Source organism: Phyllobates terribilis, unplaced genomic scaffold (assembly GCF_046119375.1).
Source record: "Phyllobates terribilis strain yellow unplaced genomic scaffold, ASM4611937v1 Scaffold_5__5_contigs__length_657084704, whole genome shotgun sequence".
In the NCBI taxonomy this organism is placed as follows: Eukaryota; Metazoa; Chordata; class Amphibia; order Anura; family Dendrobatidae; genus Phyllobates; species Phyllobates terribilis.
In genome coordinates, this window is record NW_027362765.1 from 532,652,828 (window position 1) to 532,665,561 (window position 12,734).

Here is a 12,734-nt window from a genome sequence, read left to right on the forward strand (position 1 = left end):
ATACACTGCAATTGTATACACTACGCTTATATACACTGCACTTGTCTGCACTGTGCTTGTATACACTGCGCTTGTATACTCTGTGCTTGTATATACTGTGCTTGTATACACTGTGCTTGTATACACTGCAATTGTATACACTACGCTTATATACACTGCGCTTGTCGGCACTGCACTTGTCTGCACTGTGCTTGTATACACTGCGCTTGTATACTCTGTGCTTGTATACACTGTGCTTGTATTCACTGTGCTTGTATACACTGCAATTGTATACACTGCGCTTATATACACTGTGCTTGTATACACTGTGCTTGTATACACTGCAATTGTATACACTGCGCTTATATACACTGCGCTTGTATACACTAAGCTTGTCTGCACTGCACTTGTCTGCACCGTGCTTGTATTCTCTGTGCTTGTATACACTGTGCTTGTATACACTGCGCTGGTATACACTGCGCTGGTATACACTGCGCTTGTATACACTGCTTGTATTCACTGTGCTTGTATACACTGGGCTTGTATACACTGCGCTTGTATACACTGTGCTTGTATACACTGCGCTTGTATACACTGTGCTTGTATAGACTGCGCTTGTATACACTGCGCTTGTATACACTGTGCTTGTATTGACTGCGCTTGTATACACCGCGCTTGTATAGACTGCGCTTGTATACACTGCTCTTGTATACTCTGTGCTTGTATACACTGTGCTTGTATACACTGTGCTTGTATACACTGTGCTTGTATGCACTGCGCTTGTATACTCTGTGCTTGTATACACTGTGCTTGTATACACTGTGCTTGTATACACTGCAATTGTATACACTACGCTTATATACACTGCGCTTGTATACACTGCGCTTGTCGGCACTGCACTTGTCTGCACTGTGCTTGTATACACTGCGCTTGTATACTCTGTGCTTGTATACTCTGTGCTTGTATACACTGTGCTTGTATACACTGCGCTTGTATACTCTGTGCTTGTATACACTGTGCTTGTATTCACTGTGCTTGTATACACTGCAATTGTATACACTGCGCTTATATACACTGCGCTTGTATACACTGAGCTTGTCTGCACTGCACTTGTCTGCACCGTGCTTGTATTCTCTGTGCTTGTATACACTGTGCTTGTATACACTGCGCTGGTATACACTGCGCTTGTATTCACTGTGCTTGTATACACTGGGCTTGTATACACTGCGCTTGTATACACTGTGCTTGTATACACTGTGCTTGTATACACTGTGCTTGTATACACTGTGCTTGTATACACTGCGCTTGTATACACTGTGCTTGTATAGACTGCGCTTGTATACACTGCGCTTGTATACACTGTGCTTGTATACACCGCGCTTGTATACACTGCTCTTGTATACTCTGTGCTTGTATACACTGTGCTTGTATACACTGTGCTTGTATGCACTGTGCTTGTATACTCTGTGCTTGTATAGACTACGCTTTTATATACTGCGCTTGTATACACTGCTTGTATTCACTGTGCTTGTATACACTGGGCTTGTATACACTGCGCTTGTATACACTGCGCTTGTATACACTGCGCTTGTATACACTGTGCTTGTATTGACTGCGCTTGTATACACCGCGCTTGTATAGACTGCGCTTGTATACACTGCTCTTGTATACTCTGTGCTTGTATACACTGTGCTTGTATACACTGTGCTTGTATAGACTGCGCTTTTATATACTGTGCTTGTATACACTGCTTGTACCCTACTGCAGTGCTGAGAGAAGGTTCGTTATTGTCCCCATTATTCTGAGATTTTTCCCATTCCTAATTGGAGTATAAGAATGCTTGGTGATATTTAGTAGTAGAAATATATTTCTGTTACTCTTCTCACAGTTTTAAATGTACGTTCACCATCATTTTATCAAGTATTGCCATGCTGAACATATAGTCTGAGCTTCAGAAATCATGTTATAGAGTAGGATTTGCAGAGTGCATTAATATGTAGTTTTGTCTGAAAATAAATGGTACAACCTGTTATTTATTTAAAGAGAACCTGTCACCAGGATTTTATATCCCAAACTAATGCCATGTATATAAAGGTGCTTTAATGCTGAGTAAATCCTTACCTTCCTTATAGAAATCCGTTTTGTTGTTTTAGAGAAATCTATACTTGAAATTGTATACTATCGAGTCACAAGTGCAGTGAGCCGGCTCTGCACTTACTGCTCTCCTGCCATCTCTCCCTATTCCCTATTCTGCTGCCTGCCTCCTGTAACTTGCTGACAGATCAGACACACAAGTGATCTAGAGGCAAGAGTCAGGCGGAGGTGGGGAAAATGTTGAGAAGTAGGAGAGCTGCGAGTGCAGTGCTTGCCCACTGCAACTCATTACAATACAATTTCATTTATGGATTTCTCTATAAAGGAAAACAGATTTCTACAAGAAAGGTAAGGATTTACTCAGCATTAAAGCACCTTTATATACATGCCATTAGTTTAGGGTATAAAATCTAATGACAGATTCCCTTTAATGTTCAGTCTTGCCTTTGGAGATAGTTTCCACCAGTTCTTAACGAGCGATGCTTTTCTAAACAGCCATTGCGTGACAACTATGTACAAACAGGATAGCGGGTACACAACTTCTCCCAAGTTTCTTCATTAATACAGAGCATTTCAATACACAGACTCATTACTTCTTCGGTCTCACACATTCCTGCCTCCAGTGGTCTCATTTCGTTCACCACCACCCAACTTAACACCACAGAACGGTCCATGAAAGTCATTCCCTCTTCCAGCGGGTCCACGTCTGATTCTCCTCGTAAAGGAGAGGGTTTGGCATTATGGCCGGACTCAGCTTGAAGCTCTCTGATGCCTAGAGAACTCCCACTCGGGGCACTCACTTCATCTCACGTTCAATTCCATCCTGGCCCGTTACCTTTAAATGCTGTAAGATACTCTGGGCCGTGCTGCTAGGTGTTCCTTCTCCGGACCATTCTCATTTCATCACTGTGCTCTCTGGTTAGTCCTCTAAGCTGGCACTGTCCTTCTCTCTGCACCTCTGTAACTCTCTCTCTCTGTCTTGGTAAGTTCCTCAGGATCACACTATCTCTGTCCCGATCTCCTTTCTCTCTTGCCACAGAACACTCACTGCATGGGCCTTGCTGAGCACTCAGACCAAACATCTGCTCTAGCTGCAAGCTAGGCCCTGTGTGACTCACTGCCAGGAAGTCTTCTCTCATCCTTCTACATGCCCCTCCCTCTCAGGGCTAGTCCTAACTCTTAACTCTGACTTTCCTTACTCACTGTTGCTACACAGAACTCAGCTTTCTCACAGCACAGTGCAAAACACTACAATACGTCACCATTACACATCATTAACACTTATCACACTACACATGACATATCACAATAACATTGGTGTCTTCAAGGGGGAACAGGGCAATATGTCCTTCTCTTTACATATGTACAGTTATACAGCGAAGGCTGTCATTCACTAATAAAATACTCTCCAGAATGAGCAGGAAATGAAATGAATAGATTACAAGTTTTGTAGAATCTCTTCCCACAAAAACTATTCATTACTCTATTTATCTTCTCCAGCCTTGGATAGCATGGTTAACGTGACAGGTTCCCTTTAAAAAAATACTACTGTGCAGAGGCATAATGGGAAAGTAGTTTTACAATAGTGTGTTAACAAATATAATTAAATGGCTTTCCTCACTAAATACATGTATCATCGACAGAGTAAGTAATAAATGTATGATCTCTGAGGGACTGACCACTGGGATCCCCACCAATATAGAGGACAGGGATCCTAAATTCCCCTGAGTGAGTGAAGTGGAATCACACTGACCCCTATGTCATTCACTTCTATAGGACAGGCAGAACGGATAAAGTTATCAGTGAATGGAGATGTGGTCACACATACGCACAATTGTTCTGTTTATGCAAATGACTTTAGGACCGTGTTCACAACATACAGGTGCATCTTACTAAAGGAGAATATCATCAAAAAGTTAATTTATTTCAGTTCTTCAATACAAAAAGTGAAAATCATATATTATACAGAGTCATTACACACAGAGTGATCTATTTCAAGTGTTTATTTCTCTTAATGTTGATGATTATGGCTTACAGCCAATGAAAACTCAAAAGTCATTATCTCAGTAAATTAAAATAATTAACAAAAACCACCTGCAAAGGCCTCTAATGCGTTTAAAAAGGTCCCTTAGTCTGTTTCAGTAGGCTCCACAATCATGGGGAAGACTGCTGACTTGACAGATGTCCAGAAGGCAGTCATTGACACACTCCACAAGGTCCCAGAGTTCCAATTTTCATTTGGAAATCAAGGTCCCAGAGTCTGGAGGAAGAGTGGAGAGGCCACAATCCAAGCTGCTTGAGGTATAGTGTGAAGTTTCCACAATCAGTGATGGTTTGGGGAGCCATGTCATCTGCTGGTGTAGGTCCACTGCGTTTTATCAAGACCAAAGTCAGCGTAGCCGTCTACCAGGAAATTTTAGAGCACTTCATGCTTCCCTCTGCCGACAAACTTTTTGGAGATGGAAATTTCATTCTCCAGCCGGACTTGGCACCTGTCCACACTGCCAAAAGTACCAATACCTGGTTTAAAAACAACAGTATCACTGTACTTGATTGGCCAGCAAACTCACCTGACCTTAACCTCATAGAGAATCTATGGAGTATTGTCAAGAAGAAGATGAGAGACACCAGACCCCACAATGCAGACGAGCAGAAGGCTGCTATCAAAGCAACCTGGGCTTCCATAACACCTCAGCAGTGCCACAGGCTGATCGCCTCCATGCCACGCCGCATTGATGCAGTAATTGATACAAAAGGAGCCCCGACCAAGTATTGAGTGCATTTACTGAACATACATTTCAGTAGGCCAACATTTCGGATTTTAAAAACATTTTTCAAGCTGTTATAAAGTATTCTAATTTACTGAGATAAGCCATAATTATCAACATTAACAGAAATAAACACTTGAAATAGATCACTGTGTTTGTAATGACTCTCTAGAATATATGAGTTTTACTTTTTGCATTGAAGAACTGAAATAAATTAACTTTTTGATGATTTTCTAATTTAGTGAGATGCACCTGTAAGTGTGGATCCTAGTGGTTGGACTTACAGCGATCATATATTTATCATCTATTCTGTGGATACCTACTAAATGTAGTTTGTGGGGATACCCCCTTCTAAATCTCTAATGACTCTGTAGAGACAGGGGACTTGAGAGTTGCATTAAAGGAGTTGTCCTGGTTTATTACGAAAGTGGGAATCCTCACATTGCACGCACTGCGTGTTGAGGATTTTCCGATACTGGTATTGAGCCCAAGTGGTCATATGACAGCAAGTATGAGATTTGTATACACTACATGGTGTACCGTGTACATGTTTCTGTCTTGGGCTTTGGATCACACACAGAATGCACTGTAGGTACAAACAAGGTAATTAACCACTTAACGCATATGGATTTAACTGTACATCCATCCCGGGGTCCGCCCGTATGAAGCGGGCTCATTAGCTGAGCCTATTCCATATGCAGCAAATGCTGTATTATACAGCCGGCATCTGCATGTAACAGCAGTGGTTGAAGCTAGCTGTTTAACCATTTAGATGCTGATTGCTCCTGTTTGACCATTTAGCTGCTGATTGCTCCTGTTTGACCATTTAGATGCTGATTGCTCCTGTTTGACCATTTAGATGCTGCTGTCATTCACTGAATTTAAATGGCTTGGTTGCTGGTGCACGTATTCATTGGCTCCCATTGTCCCCCCTTGACGTGATCGTGGTGTGCCGATTGGTTTTCATGGCATTTGGGGTCTACTGAAGAGGTCCCTCTTACCATCTTGGACCTCCTTTAAAGCACAGTAAAAGACATAAAAATTTTGAATCCTTCCTCTTTTACTCATTACGAAAAAAGAAGTAATTAAAAAATAAACATATTTGGTATGGTAACATCCACCAGAGTTCGACTTATCATCATATAAAATTAGTTAACCTGTACAATAAAAAAATTAAAATGCCAGAATTACAGTTTTTCATTACCTCCCCCCAAAATTGCAATAAAAAGCAGCCAAAACAGATGTAGTCCAAAAGAGCACTGTTAAAAATTAAAGATCATCTCCAAAAAACAAGCCCTTTTACAAGTCCATCAAGATAACAATAAAAAAGTTATGGGTCTCAGAAAAGGGTGGTAGATTTTATACAGGTTTTTTTTTTCACCACTTAAATTTAAAAAGAATAAAAATTTAGTATCAATGTAATCGTACTTATCAGGAGAAATCTATTGCGAGGTCACTACTGCCACATAAAAATTGATGTTTTCTCATATCTTCCATTTTTCTCCTAACTTTTTTCATACTGTTTAATTAGTGAAATATTTTATATTTTATTGACTTTTTAATGGTAACTTGTACTATATATTTTTTGTTTTTCAGGGAAATTATACAGACACCATTGCGTTCACCTTTGACTTTCCATTTGTGTCATCGATTCTCCGAAGAAGGCATGGACTCATTCAGCAAACATTTTGAAAGTATTATGGAATCTCATAGAGCCAAGGGTACATCTTACTCCAGTCTTGATTCCATTGACATTCTTTCTTCCTCTTTACAAAATCAAAACAGCTTCTTCACATTTGACCTTCCAACACTGACCTCAGAAACCCAGAAGCAGATCTGCAAGAATGCTCAGCTTATTGAAGACAACTTTGCACCTTTAGCTCACTTGGAGCAGGACTCGGGGACAAGTTCCACTACTGAGTCTGCCTGGAGCGAGAAAGAAGAGGAAACCATAAATGTTCTAAGAGTTACACACAATGAGCTGCACAGTTCCTCTCCATCTGAGCACAGCCTAATTATTGCTGATGCCATTATACACAGGTATGTCTTAACGTAACCCTACTGGTTTTGGAATAATGACGCTTTCAAATAACCTATTAGGGAATTCTGAGTTAAAGGTGCTGTTCCCTTTGAAATAATGTTTGATCCCAGCTGCAAATTGTTAAAAAATAACAAACCTTGCTGTTCTCACCGTCCCCGCGTCCATTGACGAATCTCCACCGCTGTTCTTGGTGTCCAACATTGGCTGTGGTGTTGACGAGACGTTGACAGCACAGCAGCAATCGGTGAACTTAGAGGCTCTGTCAGAGCTGTTGAGCTCATGGATTGGCTGCCATGCTGTCAAAGTGATCAATGAGGCCTCTACTGAACTTCCGATTTTTTTTTCTGTTATAATTCCTTATAAGTTTGCCAGAAAAATATGATTGCATTTTTTGTGTGGAGTGATTCTCCATAGTATCTATGAATATCCTTGTATGAAAGAAGTCCAATTACCTAGGCCAGGGAGGTTTGGTACATTTAATGTTGTATAGTTGATGTCTGTGTTTTTCCTTTTTAACCAACACCAGGCGTGAATTCTTTAAAGAGTCCAGTATATAGGAGACACTCATGCATTTTTTTTATGTAACTCTATTTTTATTGATTTTTTTTGTTTTGAAATTTTTACTAAATACAGTGGTGCAAAAAATTACAACATAGCAGAAAAAAGAAGAGACATTTATACAACCAAATATACAATATACCCTTAAGGCTCGAGCCATCATTTTTTTAGTCACTTTTCTTTATTTGTTTTATCATATTTGTTGGTGTTTTTTGTGCCAAATTCTACAAAATGACACACATGGTTCATGAAGATCACACAAAATCAAAACTGCTCTTCATTTATGTCTTTTATCTTTTTTGTGCATTTTTACAGTAAAAAAAATTTCCAGGGGGGCACTGGAGTAAATTTGCTTAAAAGTTTTGCAACTTTTTAAAAATGTGCAATTGATGAACCAACTGAAAATATCTGGAAATCCTAAACCCCGTCCACAATAAAGAACAGTAAAAAAATAAAAAGAACAGGCAAGAACATATAAAATACACTGTGTGCAGAATTATTATTCAAGTGAGAATTTTGACCATATCATCATTTTTATGCAGATTTTCCAACTTCAAGCTGTATAAATGACGCACCCCTGGGCCTGTGTCGCGCAGCGTTGCGCATGCGGGAGCTTACCCGGAGCCGGATCTGTTGAGGGTTGTAGTCTCGTGGCGGTGACCCAGTCCGTGCCCAGGGAGTCAGACTAAGTGGCGCTGTATTAGCGGTAGATGTTGTACGACTACGCCACCCGTTGAATGCAGCGAAGGAGCTGCCGCTGCAGGGCAGACCGCTGAGGCCGGTGGTAGGATTGTGCAGCGTGATAGTATCACCCCCAACGGGAGGGGTATGGCCTCAGGGCAGCCGACGTGGATGATGGGGGTAGCAGGAACCACTCGGAGACGGTACGGTGTAGTTCAGGGTCTTTACTGGTGACAAAGATAGACCCTCCCGGAGTACTGGCTAGCGATTGGGGCCTGGTCAGTCCTTGAGCAGATGGGATCTCCCCTGGCCAGGTGGAGTTGTAGGCCTCCCAAACTAACTGTACTCTTCTGGCTACCTTGCTAGAGGCGGGTATAAGTAGCCCACGTCCCTGAGTGTACCGTGTGGTGCTCACCCGTATGGCCGGTGTCTCGGGGCCTTCTAGTAGCTTCCGCTCCACGACGGTGGTGCTGGTCCCATGCGTGTGACCGTGCCTTCGGGTTTCTTGGCCAGAGGACCTGAAATCCCCTGCCTGACGGATTCTGCTGCTGGGTAGGAGTTAGTCCCCACAGCCTCGGACTCCGGGTCCGGTAAGAAATCTTCTCAGTCAGGGCGAGCTCTGCAGCTGCCAGCCCCTGACTCCTTGTAACACTGCTCCCACAGAGCTCCTGTTGTTTCTTCCCATAGCTGCTTCTCTTCTCTGTCTCTACTTCTGGCATGGCCCAGGAGCTGGGCCCAGCCGGAGCCACAGCTCCCTGTCAGCCCTCCTGGCTGAACTCTCCCTCTGAACTCTCTAACCCTGCCTCAGCCCCAGGTTTATATAGGGGAAGTTCTTCCCCTCCCAGGACTGGGCAGGAGGTGTGGCATGCATAGGATTCTTGACCAAGAGACCTGCCACCTGCTCTCAGACATAACATTGCTGTTACTGTGGAAACCAGACCCCTGGGGTGCCACATTCCCCCCTAGTGAAATTTAGTACTCCGGGACTAAACATATTTTTAGAAAAACATAACAAGGTATAAACAATAATAATACAATAAGAAAAACACATAAAGATGGTTACGGCGTGTCCGCAACCGGGTGCAGTCTTTGAAGAAAAGTAAGGTGTCCATTTCACCAAAACAGGGAGACGTAACCAGGTAGGGGTCTGTCCTGCCCCGAGTCCTTAACAGTCTTTAGTCCATTCCTGGGTTACGCTCCAACCATGTACAAAGGATTCCCGGTAAATCCACCAAAGACTCCCATAAATTACTAGAAACACATAATTATTTACAGGATATGGCCGCTCTCAGTCCTCGGCCAGTGGGGATAAGGAATGGCTGCTCACAGTCCTCAGCCTGGTTTAAGATAGGGGCACATGGGGAACAATTCACTAATCCCAACGGGGACCATATTTTAATTAGCAGCAGTCCTTGTACCCTTACGGGTAACTATTTACAGCTCTTTATTCACGCTACTTCCCTTCAGTAGCTATGTCCTCTTTGTGCTCCCTCCTGAGGGTAGTCCTCAGACCCGTCCGGGTCCTCTTGGCTTTCCTCGTATTGGTAGTACTGCAGCTCCTCCTCGGTTAGCTGGGTTAGTATCTCTGCGACAGTCCTCCTCCCAGGTGGCCAGGACTTTACCTCCCTTTGGGCTGCCCCGGTTAATTGGGCCACCAGGATGCTCACTTTTTGCTCCTCTGTGAGGGGGTACACCTGGAAGAGGCTATCCAGCTTTTCTCTAAAGTCATGCAGGGTATGTGACTCCCCTGAGTACTGGGGTAGCCAGGCTGCCCCCGGGATATAGGGCATGGTGAAAGGCATGACCGCAACAGCGGTGGCGCTGGCGGGGGTTGAAGCGGTGAAGCTCTCCTCCGTATCCGGCATCCTTCTCCCCCCTAGTGGACCGTGGCCTACCTTGCGATGATCCTCTTCCGTAGGCCGCGGCTCCGCAGTGGATCGTCAGGGTTGAGGACCTTCCGTCGCGCTCCTGTGACGTCGGCGTCTGCTGGGCTCCTTCCAGGACCTTACGCAATGTCCGGACGTGAGGCGGGGCTTCAGTTCTCGCGCGCTTTCGGAGTCCACGCCCCTCTTCTTCCCGCGCGGCGTCCTCAAGATGGCGTCCAATGGCGGGAAAACTCCACGTATGGCGGGAAGAAGGCTGAAGATGGCGCCGGATGGCGGGAAAACTCCACCGATGGCGGGAAGGAAGCGGAAGATGGCGCCGGATGGCGGGAATCTTCACCACAGGTAAGTTTGAACAGTCTTTTTCAGGCACGCAGTACCCGGTGGTTGCGGGCACGAAATCCTGCCGACTACGCCAAAAGTTGACGCACCTCTGGGCCTGTGTCGCGCAGCGTTGCGCACGCGGGAGCTTACCCGGAGCCGGATCTGTTGAGGGTTGTAGTCTCGTGGCGGTGACCCGGTCCGTGCCCAGGGAGTCAGACTAAGTGGCGCTGTATTAGCGGTAGATGTTGTACGACTACGCCACCCGTTGAATGCAGCGAAGGAGCTGCCGCTGCAGGGCAGACCGCTGAGGCCGGTGGTAGGATTGTGCAGCGTGATAGTATCACCCCCAACGGGAGGGGTATGGCCTCAGGGCAGCCGACGTGGATGATGGGGGTAGCAGGAACCACTCGGAGACGGTACGGTGTAGTTCAGGGTCTTTACTGGTGACAAAGATAGACCCTCCCGGAGTACTGGCTAGCGATTGGGGCCTGGTCAGTCCTTGAGCAGATGGGATCTCCCCTGGCCAGGCGGAGTTGTAGGCCTCCCAAACTAACTGTACTCTTCTGGCTACCTTGCTAGAGGCGGGTATAAGTAGCCCACGTCCCTGAGTGTACCGTGTGGTGCTCACCCGTATGGCCGGTGACTCGGGGCCTTCTAGTAGCTTCCGCTCCACGACGGCGGTGCTGGTCCCATGCGTGTGACCGTGCCTTCGGGTTTCTTGGCCAGAGGACCTGAAATCCCCTGCCTGACGGATTCTGCTGCTGGGTAGGAGTTAGTCCCCACAGCCTCGGACTCCGGGTCCGGTAAGAAATCTTCTCAGTCAGGGCGAGCTCTGCAGCTGCCAGCCCCTGACTCCTTGTAACACTGCTCCCACAGAGCTCCTGTTGTTTCTTCCCATAGCTGCTTCTCTTCTCTGTCTCTACTTCTGGCATGGCCCAGGAGCTGGGCCCAGCCGGAGCCACAGCTCCCTGTCAGCCCTCCTGGCTGAACTCTCCCTCTGAACTCTCTAACCCTGCCTCAGCCCCAGGTTTATATAGGGGAAGTTCTTCCCCTCCCAGGACTGGGCAGGAGGTGTGGCATGCATAGGATTCCTGACCAAGAGACCTCCCACCTGCTCTCAGACATAACATTGCTGTTACTGTGGAAACCAGACCCCTGGGGTGCCACATAAACTTGAATGCTTATTAGATGAAACAGATCAGGTGATGTGTATTTGTGTAACGAGGAGGATGTGATCTAAGGATGCAATGCCTTTTATCAATGTGTGCAGATTTATTAGGCCGCTTGTTTTACTAGGGCAAAATAGGCCAAAAAAGAAATTTAACTGACTCTGAAAAGTCCAAAATTGTTACAAGTCTTACAGAGGGATGCAGCACTCTTGAAATTGCTAAGATTTTGGGGTTGTGATCACAGAACCATCAAAGGTTTTGTTGCCAATAGTCCACAGGGTTTCAAAAAACATGTTAAGAAAAAAAGCAGCACACTACTTGCCAAAGATTTGATAAGAATTAAATGTGAAATGATTAGGAAGCCATTATCCTCCAGTGATGTCACTTTCCAGAACTCCAACCTCCCTGGAGGCCTAGAAGTACAAGGTGTTCAATACTCAGAGACACGGCCGAGGTAAGGAAGGCTGAAACCTGACCACCACTGAACAAGACACAGAAGATGAAATGTTAAGACTGGGCCCAGATGTATCTGAAAACAGATTATTCAAATGTTTATGGTCTAGTGAGATAAGAGTGACTCTTGACGGACAAGATAGATCGGTTCGTGGCTGGATCAGTAACGGGCACACACCTCCACTTTGACTGAGACACCAGCAAGGTTGAGGTGGGGTACTGCTATGGACTGGTATTATTAAAGATGAGCTAGTTGGACATTTTCGGGTTGAAGATGGACTTAAAATCAACTCCCAAAATAGCAGCCAGTTTTTAGAAAACACTTTCCTCAAGCAGTAGTACAGGAAGAAGTCTGCATATTTCAAGAAAACCATGATTTTTCAGCAGGACAATGCTCCATCACAACATCGAAGTCTCAACTGCTTAACTAGCTAGTAAGGACATTAAAGATGAAAGAATAATGGCATGGCTCCTTCTCACCTGACCTAAACCCTATTGAGAACTTGTGGGCTCTTCTTAAATGGGAGGTTTTTGATGAAGGAAAACAGTCACCTCTCTGATCAGTGTCTGGGGGACTATGGTTGGAGCTGCCCAAAAAGTTGATCGTCAAAAAATTAAGAACCTGCCAGACTCCATGGATGGAACGCTTATGACTGTTATTGAAAGGAAAGACGGCTATATTGGTCACTGATCTTTTTTAAAATGTCAGAAATCTATTTTTGTACATTTTGAGCTGTTTGATTATTATTCTCGCTTTAACAGATGAAAATAAACAATGGAGATG

The 12,734-nt window shown here is 44.7% G+C and overlaps 1 protein-coding gene across 4 annotated transcripts in view; it reads left to right on the forward strand.

Annotated features, from left to right (window-relative positions):
- The window catches only part of LOC141273646 (PH and SEC7 domain-containing protein 1-like), a 555,342-nt gene that overhangs the window by 208,485 nt on the left and 334,123 nt on the right, over positions 1 to 12,734 (forward strand). For all 4 annotated transcript variants that reach the window (XM_073685772.1, XM_073685776.1, XM_073685773.1 and 1 more), the window contains one exon: positions 6,438 to 6,881. In XM_073685772.1, coding sequence (XP_073541873.1) covers positions 6,438 to 6,881 — 444 coding nt within the window. The remainder of the gene's footprint in view (positions 1 to 6,437; positions 6,882 to 12,734) is intronic.